A 20964-nucleotide genomic window follows, 5' to 3' on the forward strand; every position below is an offset into this window, starting at 1 on the left:
ACAGAAAACTCACCATATTTGACATATTTACAAAAGTCACACAAAGTATAATTTTCACAGACATCACGATACAGAGCATTCTCAGACACTAGACGTCCATAATGAACCAACAGAAAGTGAGCTTGTCTTGAATTAAAGGCAGGTTTTGGTAAAATTTTTCTCCAGATACAATTTTTCAGATTTTGGTGGAAATTGTCTTTAGGTCCTGACGAAAAATAATAACTCAGGTGCTCTGAAAAAAAAGAACTGTAGCAGTTTATAAGCCTGGTCGGAAACTCCAACCAATGCCTGCCACGAGGTACCAATCTGATTGACCAATCACACGCCTCCCTGTCTCCCTGCTTGTCCTCTACCCTTTGTGTGCCCATACTCAAAGCGAGTCGCCGATGACAATTGCGTGGCTTCTGAGAGAGCACAGAGAGGAGGGGGCGTGGCTTCTGAGGGAGCACTGAGAGAATGCTACTTTCAAAATCATGCTAGTTTTTGAACAATACCAACCTTTAAATCGACTTAATCAGACCTGAGCCCCAGTTTCCACAACTTCGATATGCATACATGTATCAAAACTGGTCCGTAAAATGCATTGGTCTTTATTTAACATTCACATTATTATTAATGTCATAACTGTTGGGTCCACATGTACTCTCATTTTGCATAACAAATAACAACAAATATTTAAATATACAGGATCTGTTTAAAAACTGGTGAAAATATATCATTTTAAAGAAGAAATCTGTCCTTTGATTAATCCTCCGCATGGTATATCAACATATTCTGATTGGCAGTCGAACAAGAGACTTTGAACTGTACATGATATCGATCAACAGCGAACAACCATGCAAGTATTTGGACCAGAATGGATGTCAGTTCTTTTGCATTTACAACGGACACATAATTTGTTCTTTGGGAGCGACGGACAACATCCACAACTGATGGTAGCTGTGAAACATTACAGGCATGGCAACAGGTTGTCGGCTTTTCTTTTGGACGATGAATGATTTAAAAAAATATGTCTCTCAAAATGATCCGTGTCAGTACCAATAAAAAAAAAAAAATATGGCCGAAGTGTCCAGTGAAACATGCTGCGAATATTCGTGGTCCCCAGAACTGATGATGTCAATGACTCAATAATCACATCCACCTATAGTTTGATTAAAAACACCTCATGTTGACCAAAGTGCTGAACAACCAAGGCAGACGGTAACGGTTAGTTTACTGTTTACTACACATGAGGGGAAACGCTCTACTGTCCTTCTCTTGTTTGCAATGGTTTTGACCTTAGCTAGCGAAAGACAGAGTTGTCACATAGTAGTTACATTGTGACATGGACTCAGATACTAAATCAATGCTATCATTAACTTAACCAAACATTAGAGGCCAATGTACCCAAAAATCCTTTAAAGATTCCAGATCCAAAGGTAACTGGGCTGGTTGAAGATCCTGAAAATGTGTCACCTCTGCTCCGAAGGGCTTTTTCAGTTCTAAAAAAAAAAAAAGCTTCAACCGGTCCAGTTGCCTCTGGATCAAGCTTTGTATTTACCAGGACCTGGATGACATCGAAGCTACAGGAAGAAAAAGGGTAGAGATTGATGACGGCACGAAGCCAAAAACTAATAATTCGACTTCCAGACTAAATCGTTTCTACGCTCACTCTTTCCCAGTCTGCTTTCTTCTGCTCAGTCAATACAACATCCACTGTTTGTCAAACCCGTCTGAACAACAAAACTAAACGAGGAAATGTCTGCAACACAAGATTTAAAAAAAGAACCTACCACCTATAATAGCCCTTAATGATTTTGGTGCTGAAGCTGTTGGTATCTTCCGACACATTCACTACGTTGCACATGTGAATCAACCTTCACATTTCCAGAGATGAGCCTCCATCTTTGGCGTGATGTGAGAAAGAAAGTACAGTACTGTAGAGATATCGGTCATGTATAGATTTGGCTGAATTCTAACATTAAAGACAGACACTTGAGCCAGCTTGGTGATGAAGTACAATACGACAAATATTCCAAGAGAGTCCCAAAGAACCATTAAAGTTTAAGTTTTTAAGTAGGGCTGTCAACATTAACCAGTAAATCACCATTAATTCAGTTCTGATTTTGCATGCTTTGAAGTTTACATTGAACTTTATTTCAAAATAAAAGCTGGCTTGATTTCAAACAGCAAGTTAAACCACTTCCAGCTTAAGATGGGAAGAAATCTAAATAAAAACCTAACTCACTCAGTACATTTTTATTTTTCGATGCAAGATAATTTAATTTCCAACATAATCAATCGTGATTAACTGTTAAAATTTAGTGATGAATCACAGTTAAATATTTTATTCATTCGACAGCCCCAGTTTTCAGACCAGTGAGAGATAGCAGAGTTAATGCATCCTGTGTTTTATAGCTGTTTTATATAAATCAAAATGTGCTTTAAAATGGTTGATTATTGCACTGCTGCCTTCAGGATGATTATGGAATAAAGCAAGTTTAAAAGACCTGATAGACACGATGGCATTTCATGATCTCCCCAAAGTAAAAACCATCAGTACAAATCGTTCATGACAAGCTGCTATAAATTAATTGACATGGAAAGCGGATCAATGGAATAAAGACAACAGTGAGCTGTAAGGCGAGTGTCCAGGAGATCTGACGTTTGGTGGAGTTGGTTTTGAAACAATCGACATTGAAGTCATCCATGTGTTTCTGGTGGAAGTTCTGGTGCTACATCAGGATTTACATGACTTAATGCATGCCGCATATTTAGCTTCATTGGTCGCATATTGGCGTCGACTCAACCCAACTGTCCTCAGTACATGGGGCGCGACCTAACCACTACTCGGCCATCAGTGTCTGAAATATCAGGGAATTTGTAGGATATTTTTTCCGTTCTGGACCTATTGCGTGTCTTTATTTGGCAGTTTTCTTTATTTCCATTTAATACTAAAAATACAGGCAGTGTTCTGTTTTAGCAGCTGTTACCTAACTAGCTGGCAGTCACATCAAAATTACAATTTTACTGTTCAGTAACTCTGAAGCTCAGTCATTGGTCTATAGCTTATCTTTTAAATGTCTTACAAAAAGACATTTTAAAAATGTCTTCATTTTTGGTTGAGGTTGTAAAAGCAGGCACATTTTTTATTTATTTTTTTAATTTAAAGGAAGCTTTGCTTGTGATTTCTTCTGTTCCCGCTACGATGCTAAAGCTAATCAACTGGTCGTATTGACCCAAATCATTACAGAAGTTATTTCAAGAAACTTCCGCACCATTTTTGGAAGGCCCAACATTAATCAAATGACGATCAAGAATTTGGCAGCATTGGCGACAGAAAGTGTCCATTCATAGGCAGAAACCTTGAGCAGGACCAGACTCACTGCTGAAGACAAAAAAAACTGTCTTCGGCTGTTTCGCATATTTTTCGGGACAGAAACAACATTTTGATAAAATGTTTTCTACCAGGTCTCCAAATTACTTTTGGTGAACTATTTTATTAAATTGTCACATCTATTAGCAAGACTAGCAACAATAACAAAGACTGGAGAGCCAATTACTAGCTTTGTAATTCCAGTCTCTAAGGAGGATTTGCTCGTATCCATGTTAGCACTGAGCTCCAGCGTAAACACCTGACCACCTTAACACATGGATGAGTTCACTGAGGAAGTTCACGCAACTCAACTAAATTTGCTCCTGAGACAGGAGGCTGCGTTATGAGTACAGCTCACCCAGAGAGAATGGGGAATGTGTCCGAGTCCTGTTCCATGTTCCTGTTTGGGTCCAGTCTTGTCCCCGTCCAGTATCAGTATCAGTCACAGGGGTCCTGGCAGTGGGAGCAGTGACTCATGTCTTCAGAGTAAAGCTCCACCTGGATGGTGATGCTGTAGAAACCAAACTTTGTGTTGAGCAGATCGGTGGCCTCCTGCAGCACAGACTGAGCGTCGGCACCTTCCTCTGATCATAAGACAGAAAATAACACGGTGAGCATGAATGTTTCCCTTTTACTGACTTTCTCTGATGACTTTATTCTTCTCATCGTGAATGTAAAACAAATTAGAGCAATGCAGGTGGAAGAGATTACGCTTGAATCGCTCAATCTGTGTGAAATGAATCTCCCTTGACGGTTAAACTCGAACAGTTGATGGCTCTCGAGAGTCGCGTGGAAATTTCCCCCAATGCACATTTAGCATTCCCGCTAAAACACGTAGCTTTGAGCTGAGATCTGCTCATTCCTTTGTATTTATAAATGATATTAATCAGTTTTCATGGGATCAAGGGTTGACCAATGAGTTAGCATGAGTTTGTGGTTACGCTGCTTTTTCAGCTCAACACTCAAGAAAACATCCAAACCAAAGAAGGGCAGGTGCTGAGTTAAGCAAATAAGTCACTTGAAGTTTCGAGAAAGGCAGCTCGAACGCTGCAGGGCTCAAATATCCCAGACATGTATTTTATCATCTTGACATCAGGTTTGTTGGATCTTGTCAATAATGCTAAAAAAGAAAACGCCTTTGTGTAGCTTGTCGGTCAGTAATCCCATCACTGCAGGCCTTTGACAAACATCGTAAAGCTTATTTTTAAAGCACTAAATTACAGATGTTTTTAAAATACGAGACAAAGTACATCACCCTTCGTTCTTAGACCTTCGATTGCCAGGATGATCCCATCTTTCCCTCTACTGTGCAGTTTTTTTTATGTCCCAGTCCTCGCCGCTCCGAGTAGGTCATAAATCAGTTTCTGTCACTCACCTATCGCCAGGTGAACGGAGACGAGTGTCTGGCCCAGAGTCAAAGCCCAGAGATGCAGACCGTGCATCGACTTCACAGCCTTCACCGACAGCAGCACTTCCTTTACGGAGTTAAACTCTATTCCTTTAGGAGACCCTGAAAAGACAACAACAGGCGATACGTTTATACCCAATATACCATATCTGTATATCCGTGTATGTGCCCTGAATTTAAATCTAATAATAAGAGTCCAATAAGCAAGCTCAGTTTGTAATAACATGGAGCAAAGCAGGGGAAGTCTGCTCCACAGCAACACACAATTAATTCTTCAATACAAACGAGAAAAACATTAAGAAGACATCAAATAAACTTAAGGTAATATAAATAAGGAAACCAAACGATTCCAATAAAAAGTGTAAAATTAAAATCCCAGCGCAGTTAGATTTAAGAAAACATGAATACATTTTCTAAAGTTTTAACTCGATTGTAATATGTAGTCGCCGTTTTGTTACAAATTTGATAAATCTGTACATCCTCAAATTAATTGTGGAAATATATATATTTTTAGTTTTTATCGTTCTGAGCTCGTGCTATCATCGATAAGAAGTGGCCCGAGAACGGAGCCCTGGGGAACTCCGCATCATTTCTTGTCAGTTCTAGTTTTTAATTTCTTATCGGCATGAAGTTGTCCCTGTCGTTTAACTATGATTCACATTAATTTAGATTTATTTATTTATGTAATTTTATATTCCCAATTTGGTTATTAAATGATTATGCTGCGATCTAACAACACCAAACACTCAAACTTTTCCTTTGTCGTTTTTTTTTTTTTTTTTTTTTCAAGTATAAGTTATCTAAGTGTTCATATTTTAAGACTCCTTATTGCCTAAATATATTACACATATATAATACACCGTGCATGAATGGTCATGTAAATTGCTCTTCACCCCGGGGATCTGACCATCTGCGCTCTTTGTTTCATTTTAACTTCAACAGAGTGGCGAGCTGTCACCAGTCAAGTGTCAGAAAAGAGCCCTCACTCTATGAAGCATGCGTCTGTAATTTGACAGCTATCGTCTACAGACGTCTGTGGTGATTTCATCAAATAATGCACGGCTGCCTTCGTCACTCCACAAATATGCTCTGAATCTTCTGACAGTCCTTTTAGACTTGTGGCACTGACGTCGTAAAATCTGAAGATAACATGACAGCTTGATCACGGCTGGCTGCAGACCAGGATATCCAACCTTTTCACTTTTGTGCTGTCTTCAGCATTTTTTTACATTCCCCGTCATGTCCTTAAAGGGAAGAATGTGCAGCATTATTACACTCATTCATAGTATAATAGTATTCTCATTCTTCATAGTATTCTTGTGTATAAGAGCTGTTTTAGACAAAAGAAGAACACGCTCTTATTTGGATGTCACATAAGTGTCTTTAGATCTCTTTGATTCGGCTTAAATTTACGTGCAATGTGAAGCTGTGAGCTACTTAAATTGCGCCAACATTAGTCTCTAGTTTCATGGTGCGGAGTAACTCTGAACTCTTTTGAGCAGACACGAGTGAAGAAGGGGTTTGTTTTGGTTTAACGCCGGTGCTCAAGGGCGACATCGTCTGGATCGAAAAGTTCTTCCTTTAAATGTGAAGCAACAACTAGCAGCTAGTTAGCTTAGCTAAAACCAGTAGTTTGTCTAATTTTTAAAAAAGCTTCACTGACACCTGTGACACTCACTTATTTACATGTTATGTCACATCTTGATCAAGAGACTTGTACGCCTTCATTTGCAGATTGAACTGGTCAGACTGGTATCACACTGTCCTAATGATAGCTCCTGTGAGAAGGGAGTGTTCTCCTCTGTGATTGACATTAAATAGTCAATCGTACATTGTACTTACAGGTAAGGCCTCATAGCTCAGTGGTTAGAGCACTGGTCTTGTAAACCAGGGGTCGCGAGTTCAATTCTCGCTGGGGCCTGCTCACCTTTTGACCCCAGACCTTCGTACATCAAGCCCAGCTAAGGAGGGGTGGTCTTGGCTTTGTGGCCAGCAAACCAGCCAGGAACAAGGCAACTCGTTCAAAGAGGTTCATGCTTGGAGCCAGGAGCAGCGTTTGACCATGAAGGTCAGGGTCGATCCAGTCCTCCCACTTTAACACCGGACAGGTCGGCTGAGCAGGTGACTGGAAGGTACTGGTACACTGCTGTTCTTCCTCACCTGAGATCGCAGTAACCAATCTCAGGCCATACCTTACTCACTCCATCTCGTCTGCATCATTGAGCCTACGGTTCCCTGGCTGAAGCCAGTGGAGGAGGCGTGAAAGCGAAATAAACTTGAGTTTTGCTGACTTGGCAGACGACGTTCAACAACGAGGTTGGAGGGCAAAGGTCCGACTGGTCGAAGTACGTGCTGCAGAGGGTTTGGCTACATAAACATCAAGGCTACTCTGGGAGGTGGGAGTGCAAGGAAAGGCCAACCGGCAGGCTGTCAAAGACCTCTCCAGAGCTACTTAAAGAGGGGAGTCAGTCGCTGGAGAGAAAGGACTCCACCTGGGCCCTCAGGTGAGGAGACGGTATCTGGGGAGTGAGCATGGGACGCCGGGATTCACTGCTGAACCCTCTGGAGGTGTCATGGGTCTGTCAGGGAGACGACTAGGAAGGAGGGCGCCAACCTGTCAACCCACAGGATGCCACATCTCTCCCTTGAGTATCCCTCACAGTTTATCCAGAGTGTCTCACGTTTGCATGTCAGGGATGTTCACACATTGTCCTAACCAACGATCTAATGGACATCTTAAAGTGACACAGTGGATGATTTGTCGGCCTTTATTTGCAGATTCAACCGGTCGTGCTGGTATCACACTATCCTAAGAATAACTTCTGTATGAGCTGGGCGTGTCCTCCTTTCATGATTGACGTTAAAATGACAGTCATGTGACACCTCTGCAGGTAAGGCCTCATAGCTCAGTGGTTAGAGCACTGGTCTAGTAAACCAGGGGTCGTGAGTTCAATTCTCACTGAGGCCTGCTTACCTTTTGACCCCAGACCTTCGTACATCAAGCCCAGCTAAGGAGGGGTGGTCTTGGATTTGTGGCCAACAAACCAGCCAGGAGCAAGGCGACTCGTTCAAAGAGGTTCATGCTTGGAGCCAGGAGCAGCGTTTGACCATGAAGGTCAGGGTCGATCCAGTCCTCCCACTTTAACACCGGACAGGTCGGCTGAGCAGGTGACTGGTACACTGCTGTTCTTTCTCCCCTGAGATCGCAGTAACCAACCTCAGGCCATACCTTACTCACTCCATCTCGTCTGCATCATTGAGCCTACGGTTCCCTGGCAGAACGCAGTGGAGGAGGCATGAAAGCAAAATAAACTGGAGTTTTGCTGACGTGGCAGACGACGGTCAACAACGAGGTTGGAGGGCAAAGGTCCGACTGGTTACATAAACATCAAGGTTACTCTGGGAGGTGGGAGTGCAAGGAAAGGCCAACCGGCAGGCAGTCAAAGACCTCTCCAGAGCTACTTAAAGAGGGGAGTCAGTCGCTGGAGAGACAGGACTCCACCTGGGCCCTCAGGTGAGGAGACGGTATCTGGGGAGTGAGCACGGGACGCCGGGATTCACTGCTGAACCCTCTGGAGGTGTCATGGGTCTGTCAGGGAGACGACTAGGAAGGAGGGCGCCAACCTGTCAACCCACAGGATGCCATCTCTCTCTTGAGTATCCCTCACAGTCTTTCCAGAGTGTCTCACGTTTGCATGTCAGGGATGTTCACACATTGTCCTAACCAACGATCTAATGGACATCTTAAAGTGACACAGTGGATGATTTGTCGGCCTTTATTTGCTGATTCAACCGGTCGGGCTGGTATCACACTATCCTAACAATAACTTCTGTATGAGCTGGGCGTGTCCTCCTTACATGATTGACGTTAAAATGACAGCCATGTGACACATCAGCCGGTAAGGCCTCATAGCTCAGTGGTTAGAGCACTGGTCTAGTAAACCAGGGGTCGTGAGTTCAATTCTCACTGAGGCCTGCTTCTATTTTTGACCGTCTTGGCCTTGGTTGCTGACAACGAGGCTGGAGGGCAAAGGTCAGAGGATGGATCCACATCAGTGTCAAGGCTGCTCTGGGAAAGGCCTGAACTACGTCTCTTTTTGCGCTGTCACTTATTTAAAAAAATTCACTGTGAGGTTTCCTAGCACAAAAAAATTTACATTTTGAGTTTGAGTTTTTGGACGGATTGAGCCAACAAGCTCAAATCTGCAGGTTTCTAAGTTCAGTACCTTCCAGTAGTATCCTAAAGACGTCTCTGAGGATGGTGACGGTGGTGCAGAGGACAAAGACGGAGAACAGGAACGTACAGATGGGATCTGCAACCTTATACTCGGGCTGTAAAAAAAAAAAAAAAAAAAAGAGACTTTACAGATTGCATGAGGGGACATCAGATGGCGTCCACGGTCACAAGAAAATTCTCGGGGCAGAAACAAAGAGAACATGTTGCAAGGTGATTCACCCACACGGAATAAATTAAAGACCCCAAACTGGCTTCTCTCACTTTACACAAGCTAAATGTTTGAGGGAAGTTCTGTTTTTCTAAACGCTTATCGCTCTTTTAACAGCATGTAGACCCTGAACGAGTCAACCGAGGTCACAGTCTCATCCTAACATGAATGTGATCTATATCTGACCCGAAAGTAGATGATGGTCGCTGCCACCATGACGCCGACGCTCTGCAGCAGATCGCCGACCACGTGGATGAACGCGGCCCGGACGCTCGTGTTACTATGGCCACCGAGGAGCGAGTGGGAGTGGCCGTGAGAGACGGGGCTGTGGCCGTCCTCGTCGATCTGGTGGTAGCCGCTGCCGTGGCTGTGGAAGGTGGTGGAGTGATGGAGGATGTAGGCCATGCTGCAGAGAGAGAGAGAGAGAGAGAGAGGTGCTTTCACTGAATAGAAAACTCCGTTCATCGAATGTGTAAGTATGTAAAAAGTCCAGTTAGCGTCGTTAGCACCAGCACTAGTTTGGCTACGTCTCCTCTAATCTCATGTAAACAAAGTGACGGCGTCTCATAATGATGTTACACGGAGGAGCCCAACACTCCATACTCCCCATCTGCACATAAACACTTTAAACGTCTCTGAAAATGTTCAGCCTGGAAGGAGTTTTGCAAAAGGTGCGCTTTTTTAGTGACCTAAACCACATAAATAAAAAATACCCGCCTACTTGAGGACTTGGCCTTCGACTCAAGTTTTAAAACGGAAGACTTGAGACCTGACTTTGCATTCATGTCTATAGACTCAACTTATAACAACAGACCTTTTTTCTTAATGAGGTGTTTAAACTGTTCTAGATAACGGCAAGTTGCCTCTACTCTGGGTGATTCAAACATGCTAAACATGCTAGGACAGGATCGAGACCAGCAAGCACTGCAACTACAAACATTCATCTGGTAAGACAGCAGAGCAGCAGTCTGCTTGAACCTTCCCGTCTTTCTACGTCCTTTAATTTAACACCTGAAGGTGTCCTTCAGGTGCCCAACAATGTTGAACATCAGTCAGATTATATTTAAAGGTGTGAGCAGACTGCATGAGACGTTCAGAGAGACGTTCACCCCTCAACATGACTGAAGGTTTCCCCACACCATAAAACCATCACTGTCCGTCGCTCTTTTCACGCAGCGCCAAGCTCCAAATGTCATTAGTAACCGTTATCACGCCAACATAATGTACCATATTAACGCCCATTATGCCGAGCAGCACTCACATTATGTTGACGATGACGGCGCACCCGGAGGTGACCAACATTACGTGGCCATCAATCTCGTAGTCGTTGCGCACGATCCTCTCGATGGCTAAGTAGACCAGAGCCCCCGTCACGATCCAGATGGAGATGACTGAGATGAACGCCCCGAGGATCTCTGTGAAGAGAGAGAGAGAGATCTTAATTCACACACTGCATCACACTCGCAACAGCAGCAGGCCGTCGGAGGATCTCAGCAGGACATGAAGTTAAGTTACTGAACACGAGTCAGACACACAGGACACAACAACAGAGATCCAGATGTTCAATAAAGTGCTTTAAAGTGTGATGTTCAGTGGGAAACTCCAGAGATTAGTCGAGTCAATCCAGTGTGATAGTTTTTTTATTTCCTGGAGAACGGTTTGTTCAGTACAGCTGCAAATGCAAACAGTGTTAATGTCTATACCAAGGTCGACTACTCTTCAAAGTTAAAGTTGACCTATTGAGCTGATCCCAATTGGAAAATTCACATAATTGCAATGCTGGATGCCCAAATTAAACATGTTCAAAGTTCAGATCAATCAGGAGGTAAAGGTATGTTCGAGTAATTCCAGGATAAATCTGCAGAGGGCGCTAAACGGCTTGTTGCTGCAAATCACGTCGTAGTTACCACGATATGAAGCCAAGACGACTTCGAGCCTCTACGTAAAGCTCCTACATCGACTCGCTTCTCCGAGCTCTGGAGAGCAGCCCAACCTCTGCAGCCCTGCAGCGTTCTGCCGCCCTTCTAGGAAGCTGACCAATCAGAAGAAAGTGGGCACGGGGTGGGGGGGGGGGGGGGGGGGGGGGGGGGGGGGCTTAAAGAGGCTTGTAAGGAATAAAGTTAGCTAAGTAGTGAATTTACACGCAAACCCTGCAGTGGTAGAACTTCTGGTGGTTATGAAGTGAGGGGGAGGGGCCTGATTTGACTGTTGGGTCTACTGACTACTGTTAATCAATGAAGTTTTTGTAATCTGAAAACTGTTTAAAGACTTCGGAGGATTGTACGCTTCTAGCTTGTATCAAAACATTAATTAAATTAAACATTAAGTACAAATGTACACTACAGTAAAAACGCGCTGCCCTGAAGGAGGCACAGATTGGATTTAAACTCGAAGACTTTAACCGAGATTTGTTCAGTGACTTTGAATAGCAGTGTTGTTTTTTTTACAGCTTCCTTAAACATAATAATTAAACAAAGACTGAAAACCTGAAGACCGTAAACACATAGGAACGGCTCCAAAAAACCCAGAAGATAAAGAATAAACTCAAGTCCTCTGAAAGGGACTGGAGCCGTCACTCTCGGCGCCTCCCTGAAACTACCTAAGAAATAAGTTAGAAAACAACCGACAACAGGACTAGTGGTGACCTGCAGCCCAAACTAAATTAAAATAAAGGAAGGATCAGAGGAAGAACCAGGTCCATTCATCTCCTCATCCTCCTTCCCTCCACTCAGCCGTACACTGACCTGATCTGTGCCAGCCGAAGTTCATGGTCTTAGTGGGCGGTCTGGACGAGATCCACAGCGAGAACAGGCTCACCATCATGCTGCCAAAATCTGTCAGGAGGTGGGCCGCATCCGTCATGATGGCCAAGCTGTGGGCCAGGTAGCCTCCTGCAGGAAACCAGGAAGTAAACGCTTGTAAGGACATTTAACATTAGGCTTAATCAGGGGGGCGGGGCTTAATGATTCATTAGTCATCGCTCAAAATTTAGCCTGAATCTGCTGCTTTGAGAATGACAATGACAGCTCTCGCACATATCCACCGATATCACTCAATTAATTCACCAGTCAAATATCATTTAATCTGAGTTTCATTGTATTATGATAGCAGCGATGTTGGATTACAACAAGCATCATTACTCTCCAAAGTGTCAATCTTTGATGTACCAGAGGGGCACAGCTACTTTCCAGTCGAGTGACCATCCTGTCTGCGTTTAATATCTTTTCCACAACTGTTCCCTGAATTTCCCTCGGGATCAATAAAGTATCTATCTATCTATCTATCTATCTATCTATCTATCTATCTATCTATCTATCTATCTATCTATCTATCTATCTATCTATCTATCTATCTATCTATCTATCTATCTATCTATCTATCTATCTATCTATCTATCTATCTATCTATCTAGATAAGTGCATTTGAGGGATCAACATAATAAATGTTTATATCTATTTTCAACAGATCAAACATAGATCCAAGAAAAGGAACAAGCTGACTTATTGGTATCTGATATTTTTTCAATATTGGAACTGGCCTGAAAAATCCCCAATCAATCAGGCTCTATCATATACTGTGTTATATTAAGTAAGTATTTTAACAACACTGAGAAATTAAAAACCTTACATCATAAATCAATGTGCTGTTTCAACACTTCCTTGCATGCAGGTGAAAAATGTTTCTCAACTAAGAGCAAACACACGATCAGTTTGGAGAAGTTTTATGTTGGTTTTATTCCTCAGTGATCGAGTGGACGTGTTTTATGAAACGAATCTGTCTTTAAAAAGTCGCTGACGAGGAGAGAGTCTCCAGCTGTAACCGGCTTTAATCACATCGATCCCATCGCCGTTTAAAGCTTTATAAAACATGTCATTTAATGCATCACCTGTATTAAATATAACATCTTCTTTTTTAGTGGGATGCCCCCCCGGGTAAAAAAGGATGCGACAGTCTTTTATGTCATCATAAACATCCGGGCAGTCGGCCAATGAGTGTGCAGCACCATTTTATCCTCTCAGCATTAAAAAGTTTGAGTTTATTTTTGTTTGAAGGAAAGAAAAAAAAATTCAGCTGTGCAGATTTGGACACAAACGTGTGGCTAAGAGGTTAAAGATGTAAAAAAAAAAAAAAAAAGAATAATGATGTCATGAATGAATTTTTGTACCAATCAGGACGTTTCTTCTAACGTGCCCCTAAAATGTCTGAAGCTTGGCAGTGTAGAAGCATTTTGAAAGTGGATGGTGCCAATCCAGACAAAAAAACCTTCATCATCTCGGAGAATTAGATTTTGATCTTCTTTCATCTCTGAGATTTCAGCTTTTCTATTTTTATATTTTTTTTATAATTTTTTTTACCTATGACCTCTCCGATCATGAAGACGAGGCAGACGGCTGAAGCGATGTAGAGTTTCTTCTTGGCCAGCAGTCTGTCCACGCCGTCCTCACACTTCAGAGCTTTGGCACCGTGGCAGTGAGCGCCGACGGGTCGTTTCAGCTCGATGGCCCCGGCCACGCCTCCGTTCTTAAAGGGTAAGTCTGGATACTGTTCTTTGGAGTCTGGAAAGGAGCTGCAGAAAAGGAAAAATATGTCGCTTTTTTTTGTGTTCATCCCCTTTTATTTCTACATTTTTATTTAATTTTACATCATGAACTTGAATTTCCCTCGGGATCAATAAAGTATCTATCTATCTATCTATCTATCTATCTATCTATCTATCTATCTATCTATCTATCTATCTATCTATCCATCCATCTATCTATCTATCTATCATATAACATGCTGTTGGTATTTGTTTTGATCAAGCAGCCACCTCAGGATGTTGAAAAATGAAGCCAATGTGGAACTGCAGGAGCCCCTCTCCTGCAGTTCCTCAAATGTCCACTTGAGGCTGACCGTAAACGCTAAAGAATCCCCATTGACACCCATGTTAAAATGTTTCACAGAAGAAATCAACCTGTTTACAGCCTGATACAAAGAAAATGTTGTATTCATCAAACTGTAGAGGGTTGGATAATCTTTTTAGATTACATTAAGACATGGAGTTATTCGTGGTGTTGAATATATTTGAATAATTAGCAGCGTGTTTGAGTTGACTGACAGGCGGATGTTTCCCATGAGGCTTAGGGCCAACCTCGGATCCATCTCTTTGCCTGTTTCTGGGTTGATTGAAAGTTAGGTATAGAGTCAGCATTTCCAATATGGCGATTGGCCATCGTTCGGCTTCAAGGCGCTTCTTCTTCAGAAACCAGTGAGTGATGTCACTGATTCTGCGTCCATGTTTCATACGGATTCCTGGCTGCAGTCGTTGTTGAGCTGTTTGATTTTGTACCATAAAATACGTTTCATTGAGCTGGATTTTTTTTGTCATGAGGGCTGAACAAAATGCTGAGTTCTCCATTTTCCTCTCTCACACACACACACACACACACACACACACACACGTATACACACACAAACACACAAATGTACACACACGCAGGTTGCTGTTCTTTCCATGTGCAGTGAGGCAGTGAGGGAGAGCTGCGATGATGAGGCTAATGAGGTGGAAAAGAACTAATTTGGCCTCACTTCAGATAACCACACACACACACACACACACACACACATTTCAGATCGGAGATTGCCTCAGTGTTTCGTGATATTAGCCTTTACATCACACACACACACACACACACACACACACACACACACACACAGAGGCATCTTCTGGGATGTGCAGGCTGAAAAGAGGCGGTCGAGCGGAAAACAGATTTTGTTCAATTGTACCACTGGGACATGAGAGTAACCACTCCCCCCAACACACACACACACACACACACACACTTTGATATATACAGCATACACACACAGCTTTCACACACATTTGATGCCTGAGGGCTACAATATGTTTAAATGTCAGCATGGCGTCATACAGATAAAACAAGCCAAACGTCTTTAAACCGTTTGTAATAAAAAAAACATGAAGTAGAGAAATAGCTGCTTAAATACACCTCGAAGTATCTGTTCCACTTTCTTACTTAACCGATTAATTCCACGAGGGATTTTAGTCATGAGAGACAAACTAAACGTTCTTCGTTTTCCTTCGTTTTTCTGTCTTGCTCACACAAAGACCAAAACACATCTGCACAGGGTCCAGACGTTTTTGACTAGGTGGGGGGGGGGGGGAGGATCTCACGACTGGGGCACCGAGTTCAAAAAAGATGTGCAAAGTATTTAAGTACGTTTTCAAATACAAACAAAAAAGAAGAAGAAGAAACTAAAAGCAGCAACAACAAAAAAAGCGAGATTCGTCGCCTCTGAAAAGGCGAATAACCACCAGTCACAGTTTTTGATTTTTGGTTTGGCTGATCAGATTTCAGGACACAGCGCTTCATGCATATACACACAACCATGAGCATTCCTGATGTTCTTTATAATAACATTTCAAACAAAATGCCACCAAAAAATAAAACTGAATAAATATATGAATAATGTTTGGAAATGTCAAAAAAAAAAAAAAAAAACCCTGGTGGGGTCACGGTTACCAAAGTAAACTCATTTTATTTATTTATTTATTTTTTGCATATCTGGCCCTAAATTGCACCAAAAATCTACTCATGTGTAGCCAGTTGAACGCCTCAGTATTAAAGTTAAGTTGTGTTATATGTTGTAGAAGCCGATCAATCAGATTTGTGAGTCCAAGAAAAATGTGTCGATGTAAGAAGTTTCTCCAAAGCTCAGATAAAGTTGCTCTGTTTATGCAGCTCCAGCATGAACTCTCACACGCTTCACCGAGCTTAATCGATATCACGACATGTGGCTCCTTTGTAACCTCCAATGTTCATGAAAGTCGTGCTGTGAAACGTTTGTTAGTGAAGGTCCGGCTTCACACCGACTTGTGTGGAAATCTGTTTCGTATCAGCTGCTGTTTTAATAATCGGTTTTAGAAAAGAACAAAACTCAGCTCATTCTGTTTTTGTCTCTAAGAGTTCATGTGTTCATCGATACCCCGCAGGGCAGGTGTGCAGCGTTTGTGCAGCTGTGCTCGAGACCTGATGGTTTATTCAGTGATCTGTGAAATGATATTATATGAAGAGGCCTCAGAAGAGCAATACGCTGGAAAAAAAAAAAAACAATCAAGCGTTTAATTACAGCTGCAGTCTGCTTTCTTAGAGCACAGTGTTTTCTTTAGCTGACGGGACGAGGCCTGCGGCGACGTCAAGATGAATGCAGGGCAGAAAAGAACAATGTTTTCTCTTCAGAGAGAGAGAGAGAGAGAGAGAGAGAGAGAAAGAGAGAGAGAGAGAGAGAGAGACAGAGAGAGAGAGAGAGAGAGAGAGAGAGAGAGAGAGAGAGAGAGAGAGAGAGAGAGAGAGAGAGAGAGAGAGAGAGAGAGAGAGAGAGAGAGAGAGAGAGTTAGTTCCTGCTGTTCACTAAACAAAGTAGTATCGTATTATTACTGAGCTTATTTTTCTTTAAAGCACTGATATCTCAACGGGCCTAGACCCGCCACCAACCATAGGGGCAAAGACAGATTAAACAGGCTCTCCTCCTGTTGCCATGGTGATGTCAGATGTGTGTACACACGCCCAAGTGATGCAGTCGGGGAGTCAGCTCGTGGCTCTGCTCTCACAGTACTCTGCACAACAATTCGGACCAACTTTTAAAAAAAAATGAGGCGTTTAACTTATCGTGTCTGAATCGAACGTCTTAAAACGTGCAGCGGCTCTCAGACTATCCAATGGCTGAGCTCGCCAGCTAACTAGCGGCGTACAGATAAAAGTAGATCTTCTGTAAAATGTTTTAAATGTTTTCAATTTACATTAAAAATTAATACGTAGCTGTATTACTTATGACTAGATGTACATTTTTGTTCCACCGTTTAGCATGATGGTCATGCTAGCCTAATGCTAGCTTTGCCAACGTGTCTCAGATTGGAAACATGGTCTTTATCATTGATTAGCGTGTTGCTAACGGCAAACTCTTGGTCGGGTAAGCTGTGCGTTAGCATGTTGTTTTGGACACAGCTTGTTTCATGTAACACTCCTGAGCTAACTGTGATTAGCTAGGTGGTTGAATGCTAGCGCTACTCATCGGCTAACGGGTCGTCAAATACTTGAAATATTGACAAACTCCCTCTTTGGTTTCCTCGAGAAATTCTGTTTCAGGTGTTAGTTAGTTACGCAACATTTCTACAACTTAAAACTTTGAATTCAACACTTGAACATAAATGAAGCATTTTAGCTTTTAATGCTGTTTTTTTTACACATCCAAGTGTCTGACAAAGTAGGTATGTGAGACATCAAACTGTTACATTGGAGGGAAAGATCACACACAATACTTTTACGAGGAATATTTTCTTCTATAGGGTAACCTTACGAGCTCCCAGAGACCGGATCAAAGCCAGACCGGTTTCTCAGTTTTTAATCTGTGGAGTTCTCCTGGAAGCTGCAGCAGCATTGACAGACCCAACATCTCCAACCAGAGTCCCATTAACACTCAGCCAATTATGCTGCCTTCATGCGCAGCCAGAAATATCACAATTACCAGTGAGCAAATGATCCAACAAAAAAGGGTTTTAGGGGGGCATCATAAAGAGTCTGGCGTTTTTTTAAAGGGGATTGTTGATTTTCTGCACATGAAAGCAGAAACTCTTTGGATCTAAGTCTAAAAAACTTCCCAAGCACATTGTGTTATTGATCTATGATGAGTACACTGATGTGACATCTGAGAGGAAAACATCCATGCACAGGCGCTTCATAAAACAGGTGCGTATAGGAGAGAAATGTGTCCATCAAAAACTTAAAGTTTAACTCCGGCACCCTGTCTAACTTGCAGACAAACATTTATTGGCAAAGTCAGCTGGTAAAGGTCTGAGAATAAAATCCACTTGTTGTGAAGCCTTTACAAGAATTTAGTGATGGTGCCAAAAAACAACAACAAAAAAAACATGTTCTTTTTAAAAAAAAATATTGGTTCTGCAGAAATACAATTCTTTATTTTTAAACTCTAAACCTGAACAATGAGAGATGTCTCTCCCTTATTCACCACTTTGATACCAGCTGGGGAGAAAATGCTGAGGTTGACACACATTCAGAAATACACACACACACACACACACACACACACACACACACACACACAGGAGTGCTGCAAATGGTGCATGAAATCTCAAATGTGGTGCCATATGCACATCTCTCGGTCTCTACGCGCACGCACCACAGTAACACATGCACGCGCACACACACACCGGATTAAGAATACAGCAGCACCTGCACGCAAACTCTAAAGATAATTCATATTCATGTGTCGGTGGTGATTATTATCTGCATGATTTGGACTCTTCAGAGGCCTCAGTTTTCAGCAGTGGCCCTTTGAAGAACGCGTCGTGTTTTCATGTTTTACAGCTTTTGGCTTCAGTGCTTAAATAAAATCCTGTCACTTTAGATCTTTTGAACGAAGGTGATTTGGAGCCACTGAGGTGAGAAACTGCTGAATTTAAAGCTCGTGAAACAGTTTCTCAAAGGAATCACCTCTACTTTTAAATCCGTCACCGTCATTTATCAGTTATTGATTAATCAGACGCATCATAAGGGCCTATAGACTAATCAAGTTCTCAACCAGAGACAATCAAAAGTAAAAGATTGGAAACTTAATACATCGAACAAATACACTAGATTTGATTTCCCCATGATGGCCGATAGTTTCGTTATTTTCTGCAGCTGCTTTAATGTAAAAACAAACAATGCTGGGGAGCATCTGTTGCACATTTATTCTATTTCTCTTTTTTTTACGCAGGATAACAATGTTTACGTCTTTAACAACTTTGATCATTCAATATCTGTGTCTGTATCTTTTTATTTATTTATTTATTTTTAGGCCTGTATGCGTATTTTTCTTACTTGGCCAGTGTTTCCTTTTCTTTTCCTTTTTTCTAAAATATATTTAGCTACAACAGTTGCACACATTTTAATTTAGCAGTTTCGAGTTTGGGAATAATCTTAATAAAGGAAACAGACGCAAATAATTTATATCTTTGCGGAATAAGGAACATGATATAGTTCGGTTTTTTTTTTTTAATATTCGGATATTTCAAGGAATTTCGGGAATTCTTTCGAAATGGAAAATTATTCCCTTATGCAAAATGTGTTCTTCCAATAATATTCAAGCTGATTCAACCTCTCTGGGTTTGTATCCACCTGCTGCAGGTATCCACACCTCCACATAAATCCCGGTGATTTCCGTCCATGCAGCCCGGCCGTGCAGTGAGCTGCTCTCAGCCTCTCTAATGACAGATGATGAGTTTTTAGCATTGCTCAGTGAACTGGCCCCGGGGCCATTTGTCACAGGCTGTCCAGAAACAAGCCAAGCATGGAAATGAATTTGTTCATTCACATAAAACAGCCCACAAGAGCGGCAGCCTGCTCATCATGCACCACGGTAACAACTGCTCCACACACACAGCTTCACACCGACACGACACGGGACGAGTCCTGCACAAATCATCACGTGCACAACACTTCTTCTACTTCCAAAGTGCTTACTTTCAACCAGAATAAGTCCCTAAAAAAATGTTCTCCCTTTCTTATCCGACTGTTTCGTTATACTTTAAATCATTAAAAAAAAAATCAGCATGTGCATGCAACATTGATCGTGGACAGGTAACTTAGTATTGCAGCAGTCTCCTTGCATCTGCAGACACAGGAAATAAGACATGTCCCCACCTTTGCATCTTTAAAGAATACATTTTGGCACTCTTCTCGTGCACCAGGTGAGATTTCTCCGAATTTGCTGCCTTATTATCCATTTATTCCGCCCTGCAGTCCGCCGCTGTCCCGTCTGAGATCAGGCAAATTAAATAAGCAAAAAAAAAATGTAGAGGTGACTTTTCTTTTCTTTTCTTTTTTTGCCGGTGAGAATCGACAGGTCCGTTGAGTTTTTCAGTTGTGTTGGGGAAAAGTGAAGCCGGACATCATGATGAGAGACTTCAGAACAAATGGAGAAATTCCTTCATTGCGGTGCAGAGATTGGAGCAGGAGGGAGGAAACCACATGCGGGCTTTTTGGAGGGAGGTTTTAATTGTAGCCTTGAACATGCAGCAGCAGCAGTGATACGAAGGCTGCAGCAGCTGGGAGTGGACAGGACACATACTGAAGCCTGACTGAGCACACACAGGAGCTCTGCTTGGTGAATCAATAATGGGACAAGATCGAAAATCAATTTATTCAAACACATTCCAATATGTTGTTCAAATGCAGGACATAATTATAAGTGCATGATTTTTAAAAGCTATTTATCAGCGTTGTTTACATTTACATTATTTACATGAGCTCGATGAATGTTGAACGTGTACAAGTCTCCTGAGTGTGTAAATATATTTATAATAGTGTCCAATAAATTAATTGTGGCTGTGTGATTATTATTTATTTTTGTATGTGTAAGGTGAAAGAAGATATCTTAAGATGTTTCTGTGAAATTATTGCAAAAATATTTCCGATTTTATTTTATGGCAACAGAAACAAAACATAAAGCAAGATTTATTGATAAGAAAGACATTGCAATCCTATTTTATCTTACAAAAAAAGAAAGACAGATGTGCTGCTGTGGATCAAATCGTGTCATGTTACAGATCTGTGTGTACATATACTTAGAATCATTTGGGCTCTTTCAATAAAGATAGATAGATAGATAGATACTTTATTGATCCCGAGGGAAATAAAGGCAGTAAATGAACAATAACAATAAATAGAAAAGATAAAATACTCTTTATAATTTTT

The 20964-nt window shown here is 41.8% G+C and overlaps 1 protein-coding gene across 1 annotated transcript; it reads right to left on the minus strand.

The window, feature by feature from the left end:
• Positions 1 to 2543: 2543 nt before the first annotated feature.
• Positions 2544 to 20526, minus strand: slc30a2 (solute carrier family 30 member 2). The gene is made up of 8 exons (XM_079356659.1): positions 19912 to 20526; positions 13564 to 13775; positions 11953 to 12099; positions 10470 to 10623; positions 9395 to 9614; positions 8990 to 9095; positions 4731 to 4865; positions 2544 to 3939 (listed from the first exon to the last, which is right to left on the minus strand). The coding sequence occupies exons 1-8, from the start codon at positions 19992 to 19994 to the stop codon at positions 3794 to 3796; spliced, it is 1203 nt and encodes a 400-aa protein (XP_079212785.1). The 5' UTR covers positions 19995 to 20526; the 3' UTR covers positions 2544 to 3793.
• Positions 20527 to 20964: the final 438 nt, after the last annotated feature.

Source organism: Symphodus melops, assembly GCF_947650265.1.
Source record: "Symphodus melops genome assembly, chromosome: 1".
NCBI lineage: Eukaryota > Metazoa > Chordata > Actinopteri > Labriformes > Labridae > Symphodus > Symphodus melops.